Raw genomic sequence first — 16829 nt, forward strand, 5'->3', positions numbered from 1 at the left:
CTAGCATTAGCATGTCAACAGTAGCATGATTAGCCTGCTGGCTAGCTAACGGTGTGTTCAGGTTAGCTGAACTGAGACTCTGGGTAAAGACGAGACAGTTTACTGAGTCAGAGTAAGAAACATCTGGAAACAAATCTACCTGATCACACTAGATCTGTTTTTAAGCCTAGTCCTCCATGATGACACCAGAACTCATTGGTTATTTTCCTTTTTCTTTTTCTTCCCATTTTGTACATTTGCACACTGTGGGTAAGCTCTGTCTTGAGTGCAGTTGTAGTTATGGCCATGCCTACCTTTACTCTTTGTGAATTTGTACCCACTGTGTAAAATAATGTTGATCACAGAAAGATGTGTATATATTGTGCTGATGTAGACCAAATCTAGTTGATTGAGACTTTTTAACTATCTTTGAACCACCTATTACAGATCTAAGTTTTTATTTTGAATATTTATATTTTGATGTAATGGTAGAGGACTTACCGAAGGAATACTTGGCAATGATCGGCACATGCTCAGCGGGTTCACCGATGCCATACTGGTTCTCAGCACTGATCCTGAAGATGTACTCTTTCAGAGGGGTGAGCTTGCAGGCTTTGAAGGTGGTGTGTTTCACCGTGGCTGACAGCTTCACCCACTCCTCTTTGTCTGTCTGTCGCATCTCGACAATGTAGTTGGTGATGGGAGAACCTCCGTCGTCTCGGGGAGGGTTCCAGGCCAGGAAGCAGGACTCATTTGTGATTTCAGAGATGTCGAAGGCAGCAGGAGGACCGGGTTTATCTGGAGAAGTGGAGAACATGTCAAAATTACTGTCTGCAACCTTGAGTCCATGCTTGCAGTGTTTCTTTTTTTAAACACTTTGAACCATTAAAATTACTCTGTAATGTACTTCCATTGTTCAAATGAAAATGCCCATTGCTGATTAACCCTTTTTTTTGTCTTTACCATTAGGTTGTTGAGACATAATGTAATTTGTACTCCACACCACGACTGTGGTCTTTGAGTAATAATAAATCTGAATCTGAATCTAAAATTACTTTTGGTTTTTTTATAGCCCTGATCACATGCTAACATCATTTGCATCTCAAAACTTGTTGCATCTACTAAAAGTATCACGGTCTCTTGTGTTTGGATAAGAGACTGGATTCTGTACCAAGGATGTTGACATCGATAGTGGCAGTAGCGCGTCCGCAGACGTTGACTGCCTCAATAATGTATGTGGCAGTGTCTCCTCTAGTTGTGTTGCCGATGGAAAGCTTGGAGTGTCCCGGCTGGGTGTCGATGGTGATGCGGTCATCTCCCCTCAGAACCAAGTCGGCCTTGGTCCACTTCACCCTGGGATCAGGCTTTCCTTTGACATCGGCAGGAAGCTCGATCTTGGTTCCAGCCCTGGCAGTCAGACCAGCCAGCAGCTTGACGTCCAGCTGGATCTCTGGAGGCTCTGTTGGAATTCAAACAGGGGAGAACATGAGAATATGAACTTGTACAATTAAATTAAAAACATCTAGTGCAGTGCGTGCGGAGTACAACAGAAAAAAAGAGATGGAAGAAGATGAGCTACTTTCTAGCTTTGGCTACAACACATGTCAGTATTTCTTTATTCATCAGTGCATCATCAGGATAATACAAGCTGGCATACCTTTGGCATCAACAGCCTGGATCTCGTCAGTGGCCCTGCAGGGTCGGCTGGCTCCGAGCTTGTTCAAGGCTCTGACCCTGTAGGCGTACCACTGGCCCTCAATCAGACCGGTCACCTGGAACCTGGGAGCAACATAATCATATCTGTTAGACACAAAGGAGGCTGAGATTTTGATTTACAACATATCTTCTTTTAGACTATGGAATCTGCTGTGGACAAAAGGTTGCAAAAGGACTTTTAATCTGATTCAATCTATGCTATGTTTCTATTTCATCCTACAGAATTTTCTCTTTCTTAAAATTTGACTGGCCTGCTGACAGTGGCAATCTGCAAAACCTTACTAATGTCAGAAACCAAGTAACAGAGCGAGCAGGTAGGGAGAGTTAAATAATTTCAATATTCTCGCCAGAACGACCCCAACTCAGAATCAAATTGCAAAAATTTGGTTGCATGTAGTTTTGTCTTGACTGAAGGAAGTTGTTGCAGGACTGAAATCCTTTTTATAAATGTTTATCATCTCAGGGAAGGATTTAATTTGAGGTGTTACAGAGGAATGTCTTACTTCAGCTCAGGGATAGGGTCTCCACAGGGCTCCCATTTATCGGTACCACGTTGGCACTTGTCCACCACGTAGCCCTTGATGTGGGAACCACCATCATACTTGGGTGGCTCCCAGGACAGGAAGATGCTCTTGCCGCTCTTATCCCGCCACTTCAGGTTCTCAGGAGGATCAGGAATAGCTTTAGAGCAGAACAGCACATAGGTGAGCTTTCATTTATCATCAGGGGAGAAGTCATGCTAAAAAAGACAAGACTGTTTCTAGCTTGACCACCATGTAGGATTAGGGTTAGGGCCTACCTGAGTTTGTGCAAGTAATTTTGAAACTCTTTTCATGAGTAAAAGAAGTGAAAATCACAAAAACATTACTAAATATGGCTTATATTACAATACACTCTTAGAATACTATATTAAACCATCTGTGTTCCTTTTCACAGTCTACAAAGGGCTTTCCGGATAATAAAATAATGAAATAAAATACAAATGTCAAACAATTACAAATGGAGTCTCATTTATGTGCCCTTTCACTTTGTGACATTTCTTTTATGGCCGTCAAAGGAAATTCTACTGTAAAGTAACTATTTTTAATCCCCTGGGATTCATCAGCCTTCTCCTTTTATTTCTGTGCATGTTAGAATTGCACATGAAGTGATGGTGAAGTCTGTAGCGAGTCTGCTGTGGTCTGACATGAGTTTAATGCTTTTTAAACTTTTCAGACTGATAAAAACACTCACTGGCAGGAGAAGAGACGTTGACAGGCTCGTCGATGTAGGCCGGCTCTCCAGGTCCACACTTGTTGCAGGCTGCGACGCTGAACAGGTACTCCTTTCCTTCAATCACATCAGTCACTGTGTGCTCCAGGTCCAGAATACTTGTGGCCACCTGGAAAAGTCACCACGAGGGAGACATTACCAAAAATGCTGCAGAAGAGTAAGCCTGACTCTTATAACTGACTCAGCATCATTATGAAACTCTCGGAAATGGAAAGGCAAACACTAAAACGTACCTTGACCCAGGTCTTGCGGGACACTTCCCTCTTCTCGATCTGGTAGTGCGTGACTGGACTTCCTCCATCGTGCTCTGGAGCCTCCCACATCAGGTGCACATGGTGTCTGGACACCTCAGCAACCTTGAAGTCCTTAGGAGCACTTGGGGATGCTGGGAAAAAAATCACAGTTGTCCTTTTAGAGTAAGAGAATACTGTTAAGATTAAATTATTATTATTAATTACAGTAGATATGGCTTATAAGACCCTGACATTATTCCTACCAATGACATTGACTTCAATCTCTCCAAAGACAGAGGTGACATCGTTCTCCAGGTGCAGGGTGTAGGTGCCCTTGTCTGGACGAACACTTGGGGCGATGGTCAGCTCGGTGTAAGTGGGCTTGGTCACCATGGAGACACGTTCATCTCCGGTGGTCAGCTCTTTGTCTCCAAAGCTCCACTTGGCGGTGGGAGTCGGGTATCCAGTGATGGGAACTCGGATGGTGAGAGGCTGAGGAGCAATGACCTCCAGGCCATTCCTGAAGGCACTTAGGTCCAAGGTAGGACCAACTGAGAAAGACGACAGAAAATATTTTTGATTTTGTCACTATTTAGAGAGTGTTTTGTCTCCTGGAGAATAAATCTAATTTGCTGATTCTTGTGTTTTTGATATGAGAACTTGTGTAGATCAACTGTAGATCAATGGATAAAATGGTTTTAGTTTTGTACCATGAGGGTCATCGGCCAGCAGGGGTCCAAGCTGCTCAGCTGGATCTGAGACGCCAGCTGCGTTCTCAGCACAAACTCTGTAGAGGTACTTCTGCCCAGGCTTCAGGCCAGACACCTGCACAAACGACAACAATGGTCACCAATCCCACTTGACATAACAGTGTGAATGTCCACAGTTAAAAGATAAAAAGACTAAACTGAGATGCATTTTGAGATGATCAAGAGGTTTCTTGGAAGATCTCAGAAATCTCCAGAAATTAAAAAAAAAACCCTGTCACAGCATGAAAAACAGCTCATATTAAACGGAGGGTAAATCCCATACCCTGTAGGAGAGGTCCGGGCAGAGTCTGGCATTGCATCGGAGCCACTTGTCACTGCCCTCGTCACACTTCTCGATGATGTAGCCGGTGATCATGCTGCCGCCGTTGCTGGCAGGTGTCTCCCAGGTGAGAGTGACTCCCGCCTTAGTTTGTTCACTGTAGTTCAGGTTTAGAGGAGGGCTTGGCCTCTCTGCAATCGCAATGCAAAAGTTGTGTTCTGTATGGTCAGGCAAGTACAGCCTACAGGCAAGATTTAAACCAATAACCCAATTCCTGTTTTTTTAACGCCTTTAGTATTAAACAATCATTGCTTTGGGGTTTTAGACCCAGTGCAGGCACCAGCTCATCATTACTGTAATAATAAAGACACTCAGTGTACACTATGACTTCCAATATGTCTTCATTTAGTCCAAACTACTATTGTTACTTCTGGAAAAACAAAGCACATCAAACACCCTCACAGGTGTAACACTAACACTGATTCAACAGCTGTGGACTATTATTTCAACTAAATGTATTTGATTTTTTTTTTTTTTTTTTTTTTTTTTTTTAAATCATTCTGAAATTTTATAAGAGTCTCCCAGATTGTCAAATAGCTTGGTTCCAATCTTGGTTCCACTCTTGGTTCCAATCCAATAGCTTGTTTCCTGGCTCCAAGAGATAGTTTTATAACTTATCAGATATATCCTATACATTTAGCTATGTGTCAGATATTACAAGTAAATCCAATGCTAGTCTCTCCCAGTAACAGCTGTTCACTCACCAATGGGATCCATAATCTTGACGGGGTCGGTGGCAGCACTGGGTCTGCCGATGCCGGCCTTATTCTCAGCCCTGACTCTGAAGATGTATTCCTTGTTCTCCACCACATCGTTCAAGGTGGCAGAGCGGTCGTTGGCACCGCACACCATGGCTGCCTCCCACTTCACAGAGGTCCTATCACGAAGCTCGATGATGTAGGCGGTGATCTCAGAACCACCGTCAAATTTGGGAGGCTCCCAGGTGACGGTAGCGCCAAACCTGTTCACCACACCAACCATGACATTCTCTGGCGCATCAGGCACATCTGATGGGAGAAAACAAATCAAGCACTTGCATGATTAAATCTTAATTTAATCATGCTAATTTCGTGAGAGACTGATCAATAATTCTAAATCACACAGTCTTACTGGGTATTATGTATGTTGAAGACATGGTGGACTGCCGTGCGTTGCTTACCAAACTTATTCTTGGCCTGCACAGCCTCATCAGTGGTGACTGAGGGGCCGCTGCCAACTCTGTTACGGGCACAGACTCTGAACAAGTACATGGACTCTTTCTGGAGGCCACTGACACAATACTCTGGAATGTCGGCACGGTCTGTTGCCATTGTCCAGGTCTTGCGCTTCACGTCACGTCTCTCAACCACGTAGGCAATAATCTTGCTTCCTCCGTCACTTTCGGGCTCGTCCCAGGCCAAGCTGACCTCCCCGTCAGCAGTGTCGATCACCCTGAGGTTCTTGACGGGTCCAGGAATGTCTGTCAACCATGAACATAACACTGAGCGACTGATTCTTTTTGACATTTGATAAATCTATGACATAACTGCTCCTACTTAAAGTGACTCAGAGAAATAAAATCCAGATAAAGTTAAATAAGCAGCACTGAGATCATCCAATCAGGCCAGACCAGACTTACCAATGACATCCAGGTTGATGAAAGCCTCTCCCTCTCCGTGTTTGTTCTTGATGATCACCTTGTACCTGCCCTGGTCCTCCTTGGTGGGGCTCTTCAGGCGGTACTCGGTCTTGTCAGTGGAGGTGTCAATGTTCTGAACGGGCAGACTGTTGCCGTCAAAGAACCACTCGGCGTCTGCACGAGGGTAGGCGTCGTAGGGCACAGCCATGACGAAGGGCTTGCCGGCATCGGTCACCAAGTTCTGGTCGGTGGTTTTGATTTTTGGAACAGCTGCAGATGAGGTAGGAGAAGGTTTAGAAATAATGGTAGTGTTGTGCTCTTCGGTTAGTTCCTCCTGCCTATGCTTTGATCATTTATTCATCCATTAAGCCCGGAATTACCTAATTTGTTCCATTCAGTCCTCCATTTAATCAACCCATTAAAAAATTATATTTTGTTAAAGCACAGGAACATTCCTCTCGTGGGTACAACGTTTTAACTTGTGGATGTGGTTCTATTGATGATGAAGCATTGCAGTCTGGTCTCTTTTCTACTACTGTGGTTGAGAAATTGCTCTGTCTTTTTCTTCTGTCTTTTCTCAGTGTATGATTATTAACCGCTGGTGAACATGGTGGAAGAAAGAAGACCTCGTGCTTTCATTGTGACAGACTGACATCAAAACCTGGTATTTACTGTTGATGTTTTTCTGCTACCAAACTCCACTGCAGCTGCTGTAAATATGTCATCATGTTCGCTGTGTTTGGATTCTTCTGTCTGGAGGGGATGTGGGTGACGTACCTGCCAGTTCCAGTTTCGCTCTGGCGTCCTTCTCCTTGGCCACGATCCTGTACTCTCCCTGGTCGCGAGGCCTGATCTCACAGACCTGCAGCCTGTGGATTTTGCCCTCGCTGATCATCTGGTATTTGTCTCCCTGGACAATTATCATGTTATTTCTCATCCACTTAACTTCCACTCTGTCCTTGTTGAGCTCCACCTCAAACACAACGTCTGAGCCTGGAGGTTCAAACACATCCTGTGGAGGTCTGATGATCTCTACTGGGATCTCTGGAATACACAAACACAGATCATTAGGATGCAAAAGATAAATCTTTTAATCTTTTCTTTGGTTGTCAACTACATCCATTCATTCATTCTCCACCACTTATTTGGGATTGGGTCACATGGCAGCAGGTTGAGGAGCACACTATGACACTGTGACCTGTGAACCAGTGAACTATGATGCTAAAGTAAAATCAAGAACACACCTTCAACAAAGAGCCTGGCTCTAGATCTCCTTTCATCCACACCACAGGCGTATTCACACTCATCATCAGGTCTGCACTCCTTGATGATTAGTTTACATGTCTTTCCATCCTTTTCCATGTGGTATCTACAAAAGTGTGACAAAAATGTTTAAAATCTGTAATTATTATCTGGAATTATCTGTAATTTGCATGATGTGATAAGTACAGACAAGGCATATTAATTTAAATCTGCATGCAGGCCATAATCCCTTGTTTACCTTGGTCCTTCTCTGATTTCACGTCCATTTCTGTACCATTTGACAGCTGCCTTCTCCTTGGACAGCTTACAGGTGAACTCTGCATCCTCGAACTCAGTGATGGTCTGGTCTTTGAGCTGTGTGGTGAAGTCAGTGGGTGCCTCACTGATGATCAGCTCAGCTGCGCACTTGTCATCGCCAACCATGGCGGTGTACTCTCCCTCGTCATCCATGACGCAGTCCTTTATGGTCAGGGTGTGTTTGAGTCCGTCCACCCTGTAGATGATGCGCTTGCTGAGGGTGACCTCCTCGCTGGCCTTCATCCACTTGACAGTGGCCTGAGGCCTGTTGACCTTGCACATGAAGCTGATGGTCTTCTTCTCCTGGGTCTCAACATCCTCTATGGGATCCAGGAACTTCAGCTTTTCCTCTGTGGGGTCACACATCAAAATAGAATGAGTTATTAGGATTTTTTATACCATTTCCTTTCCATTTTCTCTATTTTTGTGAATGATGGTGTCACATTCTGACAACACTGCACTGACTCAAAACCAGATTTAATTATAAGATATTTTGGAGGGATGTACTTAAATTTGTATCCTGTCAATATAAATTAAAACCATTAAAATTTCAACGCCCTGCAACAGTTTCCAGCTTTACATTATTTACCTGCGACTTTAGCACTCGCAGTGCACTTGGCATGCTCTCCTCTGTGGTTGGTAAGGTTGATGGTGTAGTTTGCTTCATCTCCCTTCTGGGCATCCTTGATCCTCAGAGAGAAGACGTTGTCTCTCTGAACCATGATGTACTTGCCACTCTCAAATATGGTCTCTTCATTCTTCAACCACTTAGCCTTGGCTCCTTCTGTGTTCACCTCACAGTTGAACACCATCTCACTTCCCTCCTTCACCTCTGTATCTTTAATGGGTGTGACAATCCTCAGTTTCTCTGAAATAAAAAAAAGAAACAACATATTAAGTCCAAACACATACCTTTAACCAAAATACACTGAAGACAAAATTAGTAAAGATGAAAAAAAAAAGGTGACTCACCAATCACATACAAATCGGCTGAGGCTTTAACGTTGCCAATGACGGCAACATAGCCTCCCTCATCCTTGAGCTCACAGTTTTTCACAATAAGTGCTCTTCTCTTTCCTTCACTGACAATGGCATACTTGTCTCCAATCTCAATTTCCTTGTCACCTCTGAACCATTTGACCTCGTAGGTGTCCTTGGAGACGGAGCAGACAAACTCCGCCTTCTCGCCCTCCACCACCTCCTGGCTCTGAGGCCTGGCGATGAACTCAGCAGCCAATTCTGCGAAAACAGGGAAAGTGGTTGTTCTCTTTCATGGTCAGGAACTATCATAGATATAAAATCAGGTGTTACATGTCTCAATGCAATGGTCAATCTGATTTTGTCTCTTTGATTATGCAAAAAAATATGGTCATGTGGACAAAGGTATGTACAGCAACTTGACATGCTGAAGAGAAAAGGTTCTTTTCATGAGACAAAAATATCCTGAACCATGGAGCTTAACATTTATGACAGTCAACCTGCCCTCCTTTTGTCTCCCAGATTTAATGTACGCTGAAGAAACTTGATATCTGCAACAGCTACAACTCTGATCGGCGAGGATACTGGTCAGATCCAATGTAGAGGACTGGAAATAGTAGAGTCATGATTTTAGAACTGCATCATGATGGAGACCAACCAGGCACAGCAGGTTATAAATTCCCGCAGTTGGCAGCACTGGTGAGGTTACCTCGCATGGAAGTGATCCGAGACACACCTCTTTCAAAAAGACTCATGTTCGATTATTTGGCTCGCACCAGGGTTCAGTTAGTTCTCACCAAAACAACTGAACCGTCACAAAAGAGCTAAACGCACCAGCACCTCACCTGGACTAAACATAGCAGATGTGAAAGTGGCTTAAACGTTCACAGTTTTCAATTGTGCATTCAACTTTTTGTGCCAAATAAATCTCAAACATGATCCAAAATCACTAAAAATTGTTAAAGGTGTTAAGTGAGGAAGACAATGCTTTAATTAAATGTTTTTGTGCCTTTTTACCATTCAGCTTCAGTGTAGCTGATGTCTTGACGCTGGGACTCAGCCTGCAGTTGTACTCTCCAGCATCCTCCATCCTCAGGTCCTGGATGATGAGGATCCTCTTCTTTCCATCCATGATCTGTTCATACCTGCCGCCCTCGGGCAGCTCTTCATCGCCCCTGTACCATGTCACCTCAGCACTGGCCTTCGACACTTCACAGATCATCTTAACACTGTCTGTCTCTGTTCCTTCAACATTGGACAGGTTCTTCGTGAACCTAGCTGCTTCCTCTGTGGGAACACGGTGATATTGGGCAATGACGTTACTGTCATGGCGAGACCTTAAAGCTTTAACTATAGCTGAATACTGAAGTTTTATTCAACAAGTAGAAAATGTTTCATGATCTTTGGATCAAGGCAAACCATGGCAATCCATGACCAACAATAAGAGTATTACCTTTCTGAAGAATATGTTTTTTCAGAATTTTTGGGGTTAGGGTAAAAGAAAAGCCTTACCAATGACAGTCAGCATGCCAGAAGTCTTGGAGGTCCTGGCGTCACATTCATATTCAGCCTCATCATCGAACACTGACTTGTGCACGATGAGGATACGCTGGACTCCCTTGGCAATGATCTCGTACTTCTTTCCCTTTCTGATCTCACTGCCATCTTTGAACCAGCGTACCTGCACAAACACAGCATAACGTCAGTACTATCACAATACTTGGATGCAGATTCCATATTACAATTTATTGAGATTTTTCTTTACTAGAGGTCATTTTATACAGCGACGTCCAGTTTGACGAACATCATCACACATGAATCAAATGTGGCTCATTGAATCCACAAGAGTCTCAGCTTTCCAGTCAAAGCCAATTGATGCAACTCCAAGACTGTTTAGGCCCCAGTCTGCACAAACACACCATTTTACAACAGGCCACAAGAACAGATGTGAACTGCAGGGTTTGTGGCCCAAACTGCATGGGATTAGCAGAAGGTTGGCATGTCTGCCAAGGGGAGAGCCGTGGCTGCCCAGAGAACCCATTTTCATTCACACAACTGGAGGTCAGAGGTCAAGGGACCCCGCTGGAAACACACAACAGTTTTTCACTCGCCAAATTTTAGTTGAACTTTGGAGCGATGTTTAGTCCCCTGGCTGACAACCTAGCATGACAGATTCCTTAAGCTGTCTTGCTCCAGTATCTTGAAATTAAATTGATTCAGAAGTAATAAAAAAAGAAATCAATCAAAAAATTGTAAAAACAAACGAACAAAAAGAATCGCGATACTTAAATGAATTGATTTTTTTCCCAACCCTAACATCAATGTGAGACCATGGTGTTACTGATCAAGTTCTACTATCTACTATCATCAAAAGCTTTACCACTTTGCAGGTTCAGTGAGTCACAAACAAAAAATAAAATAAAAAAAAGAGTGGACTAATTTGTGTGACTGTTTACCTTGGCAGACTCACGGGACACTTCACACTCAAACTTGGCGGATTCCTTCTCTGCGACCTCCACGTCATGGAGAGGCTTGGAGAACTCTACGTAAGGAGCTGTGGGCAGAAGTAAACGGTGTCACAGTTGATATTACAAACTAGGCTGATAAAACACACAGATGTAATAATTGCCACAAGGGATCTGGGTGTTTGCGTTGAAGCTTGGACATACGTGTAACGTCCAGGAAGCAGGAGGTCTTGAACTCGTGCGCGTCGCAGGTGTACGTCTTTGCATCATCCAGCGTGCAGTCGTGGATGATGAGCGCTCTCTTGCGGCCGTCAACGATCAGGTCGTACTTCTTCGTCTTGTGAATCTCCTTTGTGTCTCTGAACCAACGGACCTCGGCTTTTTCTCTGGAAACTTCACACTCCAGGGTAGCAGTGGCCTCCTCCTCAACCGTCTGGTCCTCCAGAGGCTTCGTGAACTCCACTGGCGGCTCTGCTCAGAGATGACGATGGTGGTTAGAGACACATCAGAGATATTCTGCCAGTTATCCTGCATTAACCTCCTGGACCTTTAAAGGGATGCTAAACTAAAATGTGTTTTATTATTAACATAATTGTCTTCATTGGGTGCAGAAAACATCATCAGGATTGATATCTCCCATCTCAAACCAGCGGTTTTGCCGGGAAGAGATTAAAAAATACTTTTACATGTAAGAATCACAGCACAAGCTCAGTTTTTATTCTTTCTGTTCCCGTGTGATTGACGTTTGCACCGGGCTCAACAAGCGGTAGTAACAGCTCTTTATCATTATGGGACAAACTGATTTTGAGCTTTTCCTGCATATAAATCCACCAAGAATGATGAGGCGAGGGCTACCACGACGCTTCAGTCTGCTGTGGAGATTTGGCTGGTGTGGCATCAGATTTGGACTTTTTCACATCAGTTCCGCTACTAGCAGCCTCCAAAGTGGAAGTTTCTAGAAAGTGAGGAACTCTTTCTAGGAACTTCCACTTCAGAACGAAGGCTTTCTTATAGTCACTTATGACTAATAATATTTTACTGTATTTATTGCACGACTTGTTTAATTTTTAGCAGATTTATTGTACGCTTTGTTTTATCAGGTCCTGTGTTCCATGTTTTATTATCTTTACTTTCTATGCTCTTTTCTTGACAGTGTGTAGCGTTTTTACTTGTAATGTAAAGCACTTTTTTAACTATGTTTTGAAAAGTGCTATACAAATACATTTTATTACTGTTACTATTTATTATTATTACTATTATTATGTGGGCTGTTGTTAGCTGTTAGCTGGGAAAGCTAATATATTGTTGCAGTGCTAGTAAAACCTGCAGTTAAAGCCCACCCAGACCCACTGGACTGGAATAAAACTCCACTTTATTACAGCTGGTGACGTTTAGGAACTCTCACATCTTGGTGGATGATGAAGATAGAAGTCAAGCATAATACAATATATAATGTATAATATGTAATATATAATGTAAAGGTTTTCAACTCCCTTTAAAGCAGCAGAGCAGCAGGCAGCTTGTCCTGCTGCTCTTTGCAGGAAACACATTTCTGAAACACGCCCGTCCAGTCAGGCAGGTCGGCCTCACCTCTGACAATGAGCTGAGCCTGGATCTGGAAGTCCTTGGCGGTGAGTTTCACCTCCCCAGCCTCTGCGAGCTTGACGTCTCTGATGGTCAGAGCGTGAACTTTGCCCTCAGCACGAGTCTTCACCTGCACACAGGTAACGTGTCGTCAGCTTGGCGTGTAAACCAATAAACCATTTTACCAACAAACCTGTGTGTTTGTGAGATAAGGTGAGAATACTGACTGAACATGCAGCGTTTTCTGAACAATCGTTTGTGTTTTGTTTCTGGAACTGCTGCCATCTTCACTGTTGGCATCTAACCTCTGGAAATGCTATCTGTTTTATAATTGTGTTTATTTATTAACACAATAACGAAATACTTGATCAATAATTGGCAGCATTCATTTCTACTTGGTTTGTGCCAGCTGTGCTCATACTGAATTGAATTTGAATTTGTAAGAAGGCATTTTGCAACTAAATTTTATTATTATTATTATCATTCTCATTGTTGTCGTAACTACTGCTGCTATTTCTGCAACAGAAACTTATTTGTGTATTGGCTGAGTCTGTCGAGAAACTCTGTTCAGCTCTCAGCATTAGTTTCAGGAATAAAAATAGACCCGTACTGTACTTGTACTGTTTGATGGAAACCCATCGCGGTGAATGTAACCCCGCTGCTGCCTCAGACTCTTGACACAGTTAAAAATAACCTGAGAAATCCAAAGGCCTCTGGGCTGGCCAGCTGTTATCAGCAGCAGATAGCCTCCCGCGCCCCCAGGGCGAGCAGGCCCTTATATGCAGAAAACACCAGGGAGGCAGCAGCCACCAGGAAACACGTCTCCTAAACTTTAACAGTGAAGGACATGCTGTCAGAAGCTACTAAATCCCTCAAGCATTACCCGCTATTTGAAAACAATTTTCCTTTCAATAAATAAATAAATAAAACTACTTTTCTTTATTACAGTGTAAGTCTAAAAACAAAGTCTAAAAATATGAAAAAATAAAATAACTATAATAATAATAACCCTCATGCTAAAAAACAAAAAGCAATGAAAAAATGAGGGGAATCTGCACATTCCAACAAAAACATGCACCGTCACAGGCCAAACTGGCAATTGTTTAAATATTTTTCACAACAAACTTGTGGAAATGAGAAACCAGCCTGTGGGTCGGTGGTTTGGGACGGTCAATGAGCGGAGCTGCACTCACCCTGTCGCTTGCTTCCATCTTCTTCCCTCCCAGGAACCACTCCACCACAATGCCTTCATATGAAAGCTCACATTCAAAGGTGGCTGTCTCCCCAGCGGTCACGGTCACGTCCTTCAGAGGCTTGAACAAGCTGATTTTACGGGCTGAAGGGGAAGAGGAAGAGGAGGACATGGTTACCTTCATCGCCAAACCCTGACTCCTGCGCAGCCGTGCAGCCGGCAGGACGTCCTGCAGGCCGGCTTAGGTGGGACCCGGTGGGGTTTGCTGCATGTGAAGAAGCCTCCTCAGATGATGTGGTGAGCAGCTCACAGGCGTCGCTGCTCCACCAATCAGCCCGAGGCCACTCAGATAACACCTGACGCTTCTAAAATAACCACACACCCCAACGGGGTGAGGGCGCCCACACACACAGCTGGGAAAACAGTGATGCAGAACTTCTAACCATAACATATGGAAAAAAAACAAAACAATAAAAACTGATGCCTGATTTATTTATATGGAAGCTTTCTTGCACCATTCAGTTCAAATGGCTTTAATAGTAAAAACATACATTAAATTGAATAAAACAATGATAATATTTTAGGTTTTAATAGGTTTTAATAATCTGCAAGACCAAAAAAACTCTTTCCTTCTAACTCCAGTGATGAAATAAAACAATAAACTCTCTATAACAGATGAAAGCACAAAGCCTTTCAGTACAGTAAGCCATTTGAAAAGTATTTTGTAGCCAGTTCTGATAGAGGAAGCTGATGCTGGAGTTATATGTTTGTTCTCTTTGGTCTGTGCATTTTGTCCAGTTTGCAATTTGGCAACAGCTGCCTTTGTGAAACTGGTATATAAAGTATTAAAGAAATAAACTGTACTAGAAATAAAGGCACGTATGCAACACGCTTTGTTAAAAAACGTCAGACCTGAGCTATGTTACACAGGAAGTTTTAGTTAAGGCATTAAAATAAGCTTTAAAACTAAGACCTGAGTCTGAAATAACACCAGGGCTCCTTAATCCCTTTTACCTTCAGGGCCAACTTAAAGAATAACTTCAAGATTTCATGTTTCAACTTTAACTGAAGGTTGCCTGAGTATTGAGAAAGTTTTATAATCCTTTTGCTACAAAACATTGACATTAGGAGATATAATACGCATAATTCTGCAGTCAACACTCAAGCTCACACCTTTCACTCGGAGCTGGGCGTTGGATTTGGCGTTCGCGGCTGAGAAGTCCACAGCTCCTGCCATGTCCATACGGACATTGTAGAGGATCAGCATGTGTCTGGTTCCCTCCTCCTTGATCTCAACATCCTGGATGGAAGAACCAACATTGACATGAAGGTAAGTTTAATTCAACACTTGGAGAGTTTGATGTAAAGTTTTCCCTGGGAAAGGATAAAGTACATTCCGATCTCATGTACAACTAATCTCCCTCAATCAATATGTTGAAATGGATCAGACTTTTCCACAAAGAAAAGTCTGATCCATTTCAACATATTGATTGAGGGAGATTAGTTACAATAGCTGCAGTTCTCTACGATCTATGCACATTCCTCATGAGTTTCCATCTCCACATCATATGCAGCAGAGGAGCACTCACAGCAGACTGGTGCAGGGCCTCTCCTTTCAGTTTCCAGTTTCCATGGACGTCCTCCTCGGATATCTCTGTCTCAAACTTAGCGGTTTCTGTTTCTGTTACCTCCACGCTGTACAGTGGACGCACAACCTTAATGTCCCGCTCTGCAGGGGCAACAAGGGAAACTTAGTTAGTCATGAACTCAGAATCTGAGGTAAATCCTCTCAAAATCTGTTTCTCTCATCACTCCACTCATCTGTTTCTGTCCTGAACTGTTGGAGCTGGACTCTACTGACTGTATCTGGTCAAAGTAGAGAGCTGTTTTCACACTCCTCTGCTGGAGCTGGAGGTGTGTGTGCAGCTCCAGCTTCAGCAGAGGAGTCTGGGAAGGGGGGTAATATTTCAAGAAAAAATGATGAAAGTAAAAAATGTAAAAAATTATGAATTTATGAGAAAACTCGCACAAATTTATGAATAAAAATAGAAAATTCTAAGACTATAAAGTCACAAATTTAGAGAAAGAAAAAACCTCTAGTTTCCTTCTCCTCTCTGTCCTCTGTCCACATGTGCTGCCCCCTGCTGGCCGTGTTTCAGGCCTGTGGCTGATCACCTCAGCAGATTCTACTTTGACATGGGATTGAGGAACAAGGAGATCCTGCTGATTTTAGCCCAGAATCACCAGATTGTTTTCTTCTGAATCAGCCCAAGTCACAGCAACGTCTCTTCAGAGTCCAGATGCTGAGGAGGAGATTGTGATTTTGGACTCAAACCAGCATGATTTCCTTCTGACTGAATCCCACAGGAGAACAAACTAGTTTTCACTGTTTGTTTTTTTTACATTACATACATTTGTTTTTTTGTTGTAAATTTACAAATTTGATCTTGGAAATCCTGAGTTTTTTCTTGGAGTTTAATAAATGACTGAAGAGGGACTTGTAGTCACATCAGTCCTGTATTCCTAAAATGCATCTCCTTACCTTCAATGTTCAGGTTCGCTGTCGTCTTGTCGGAGCCGCAGTCGCAGGTGTACGCTCCGATGTTGGATTTCTCCGCCTTCTTGACGGTCAGCATGCGCTTCTTGCCGTCTGTTCGGACAGTGATATTCTTGGAGGGAGTGATCTCCTTTCCATCCTTGAACCATTTGACGTCGGCGACAGCCTTGCTGAGCTCGCAGACCAGAGTCACCTCGTCCTTCTCCACAGCCGTGTAGTTCTGCAGCTTGGTGGTGAAGTACAGGTCTCCCTCTGCAGGACGACACACACATCACGCTCAGTGCAGCATAGCGTGGCAATCACGGATAATATAACTGGATACTGAACGCTTGGACTGAACTGCATGGGCTTTTTAAACAGAACCTTTGATATTCTTTTGGCTGCTATAAAAGCATGGAGCCTCTTTTCTCCACTGGATCAGATGCCTAGTATTTTTTGTAAGTTTATGAAACTTTAAGATGAAGGTTTTTAAGTAAAATTTGTGAGTAAAATACAAATATTTGTGCATTACAGGTGAAATAACCCTTTAATATTTTGTCTGTGGCCAGTGGTTTCCAACGTGACCCAGTACTTTTGACTTGAAAGC

The 16829-nt window shown here is 43.2% G+C and overlaps 1 protein-coding gene across 1 annotated transcript in view; it reads right to left on the reverse strand.

Annotated features, from left to right (window-relative positions):
- ttn.1 (titin, tandem duplicate 1) overlaps positions 1–16829 on the reverse strand; it is a 202656-nt gene that overhangs the window by 103251 nt on the left and 82576 nt on the right. The window contains 26 exon segments of the mRNA XM_030081335.1: positions 481–777; positions 1151–1438; positions 1637–1758; positions 2199–2376; positions 2929–3076; positions 3201–3352; positions 3464–3751; positions 3911–4025; positions 4233–4420; positions 4994–5296; positions 5449–5748; positions 5908–6177; positions 6685–6951; positions 7152–7276; positions 7409–7817; positions 8057–8335; positions 8440–8706; positions 9463–9732; positions 9958–10126; positions 10902–10999; positions 11115–11381; positions 12501–12624; positions 13688–13830; positions 14860–14986; positions 15276–15415; positions 16229–16495. Of these exon segments, the coding sequence (XP_029937195.1) occupies positions 481–777; positions 1151–1438; positions 1637–1758; positions 2199–2376; positions 2929–3076; positions 3201–3352; positions 3464–3751; positions 3911–4025; positions 4233–4420; positions 4994–5296; positions 5449–5748; positions 5908–6177; positions 6685–6951; positions 7152–7276; positions 7409–7817; positions 8057–8335; positions 8440–8706; positions 9463–9732; positions 9958–10126; positions 10902–10999; positions 11115–11381; positions 12501–12624; positions 13688–13830; positions 14860–14986; positions 15276–15415; positions 16229–16495 (5601 nt within the window).

Source organism: Myripristis murdjan, chromosome 21 (assembly GCF_902150065.1).
Source record: "Myripristis murdjan chromosome 21, fMyrMur1.1, whole genome shotgun sequence".
Taxonomy (NCBI): Eukaryota; Metazoa; Chordata; class Actinopteri; order Holocentriformes; family Holocentridae; genus Myripristis; species Myripristis murdjan.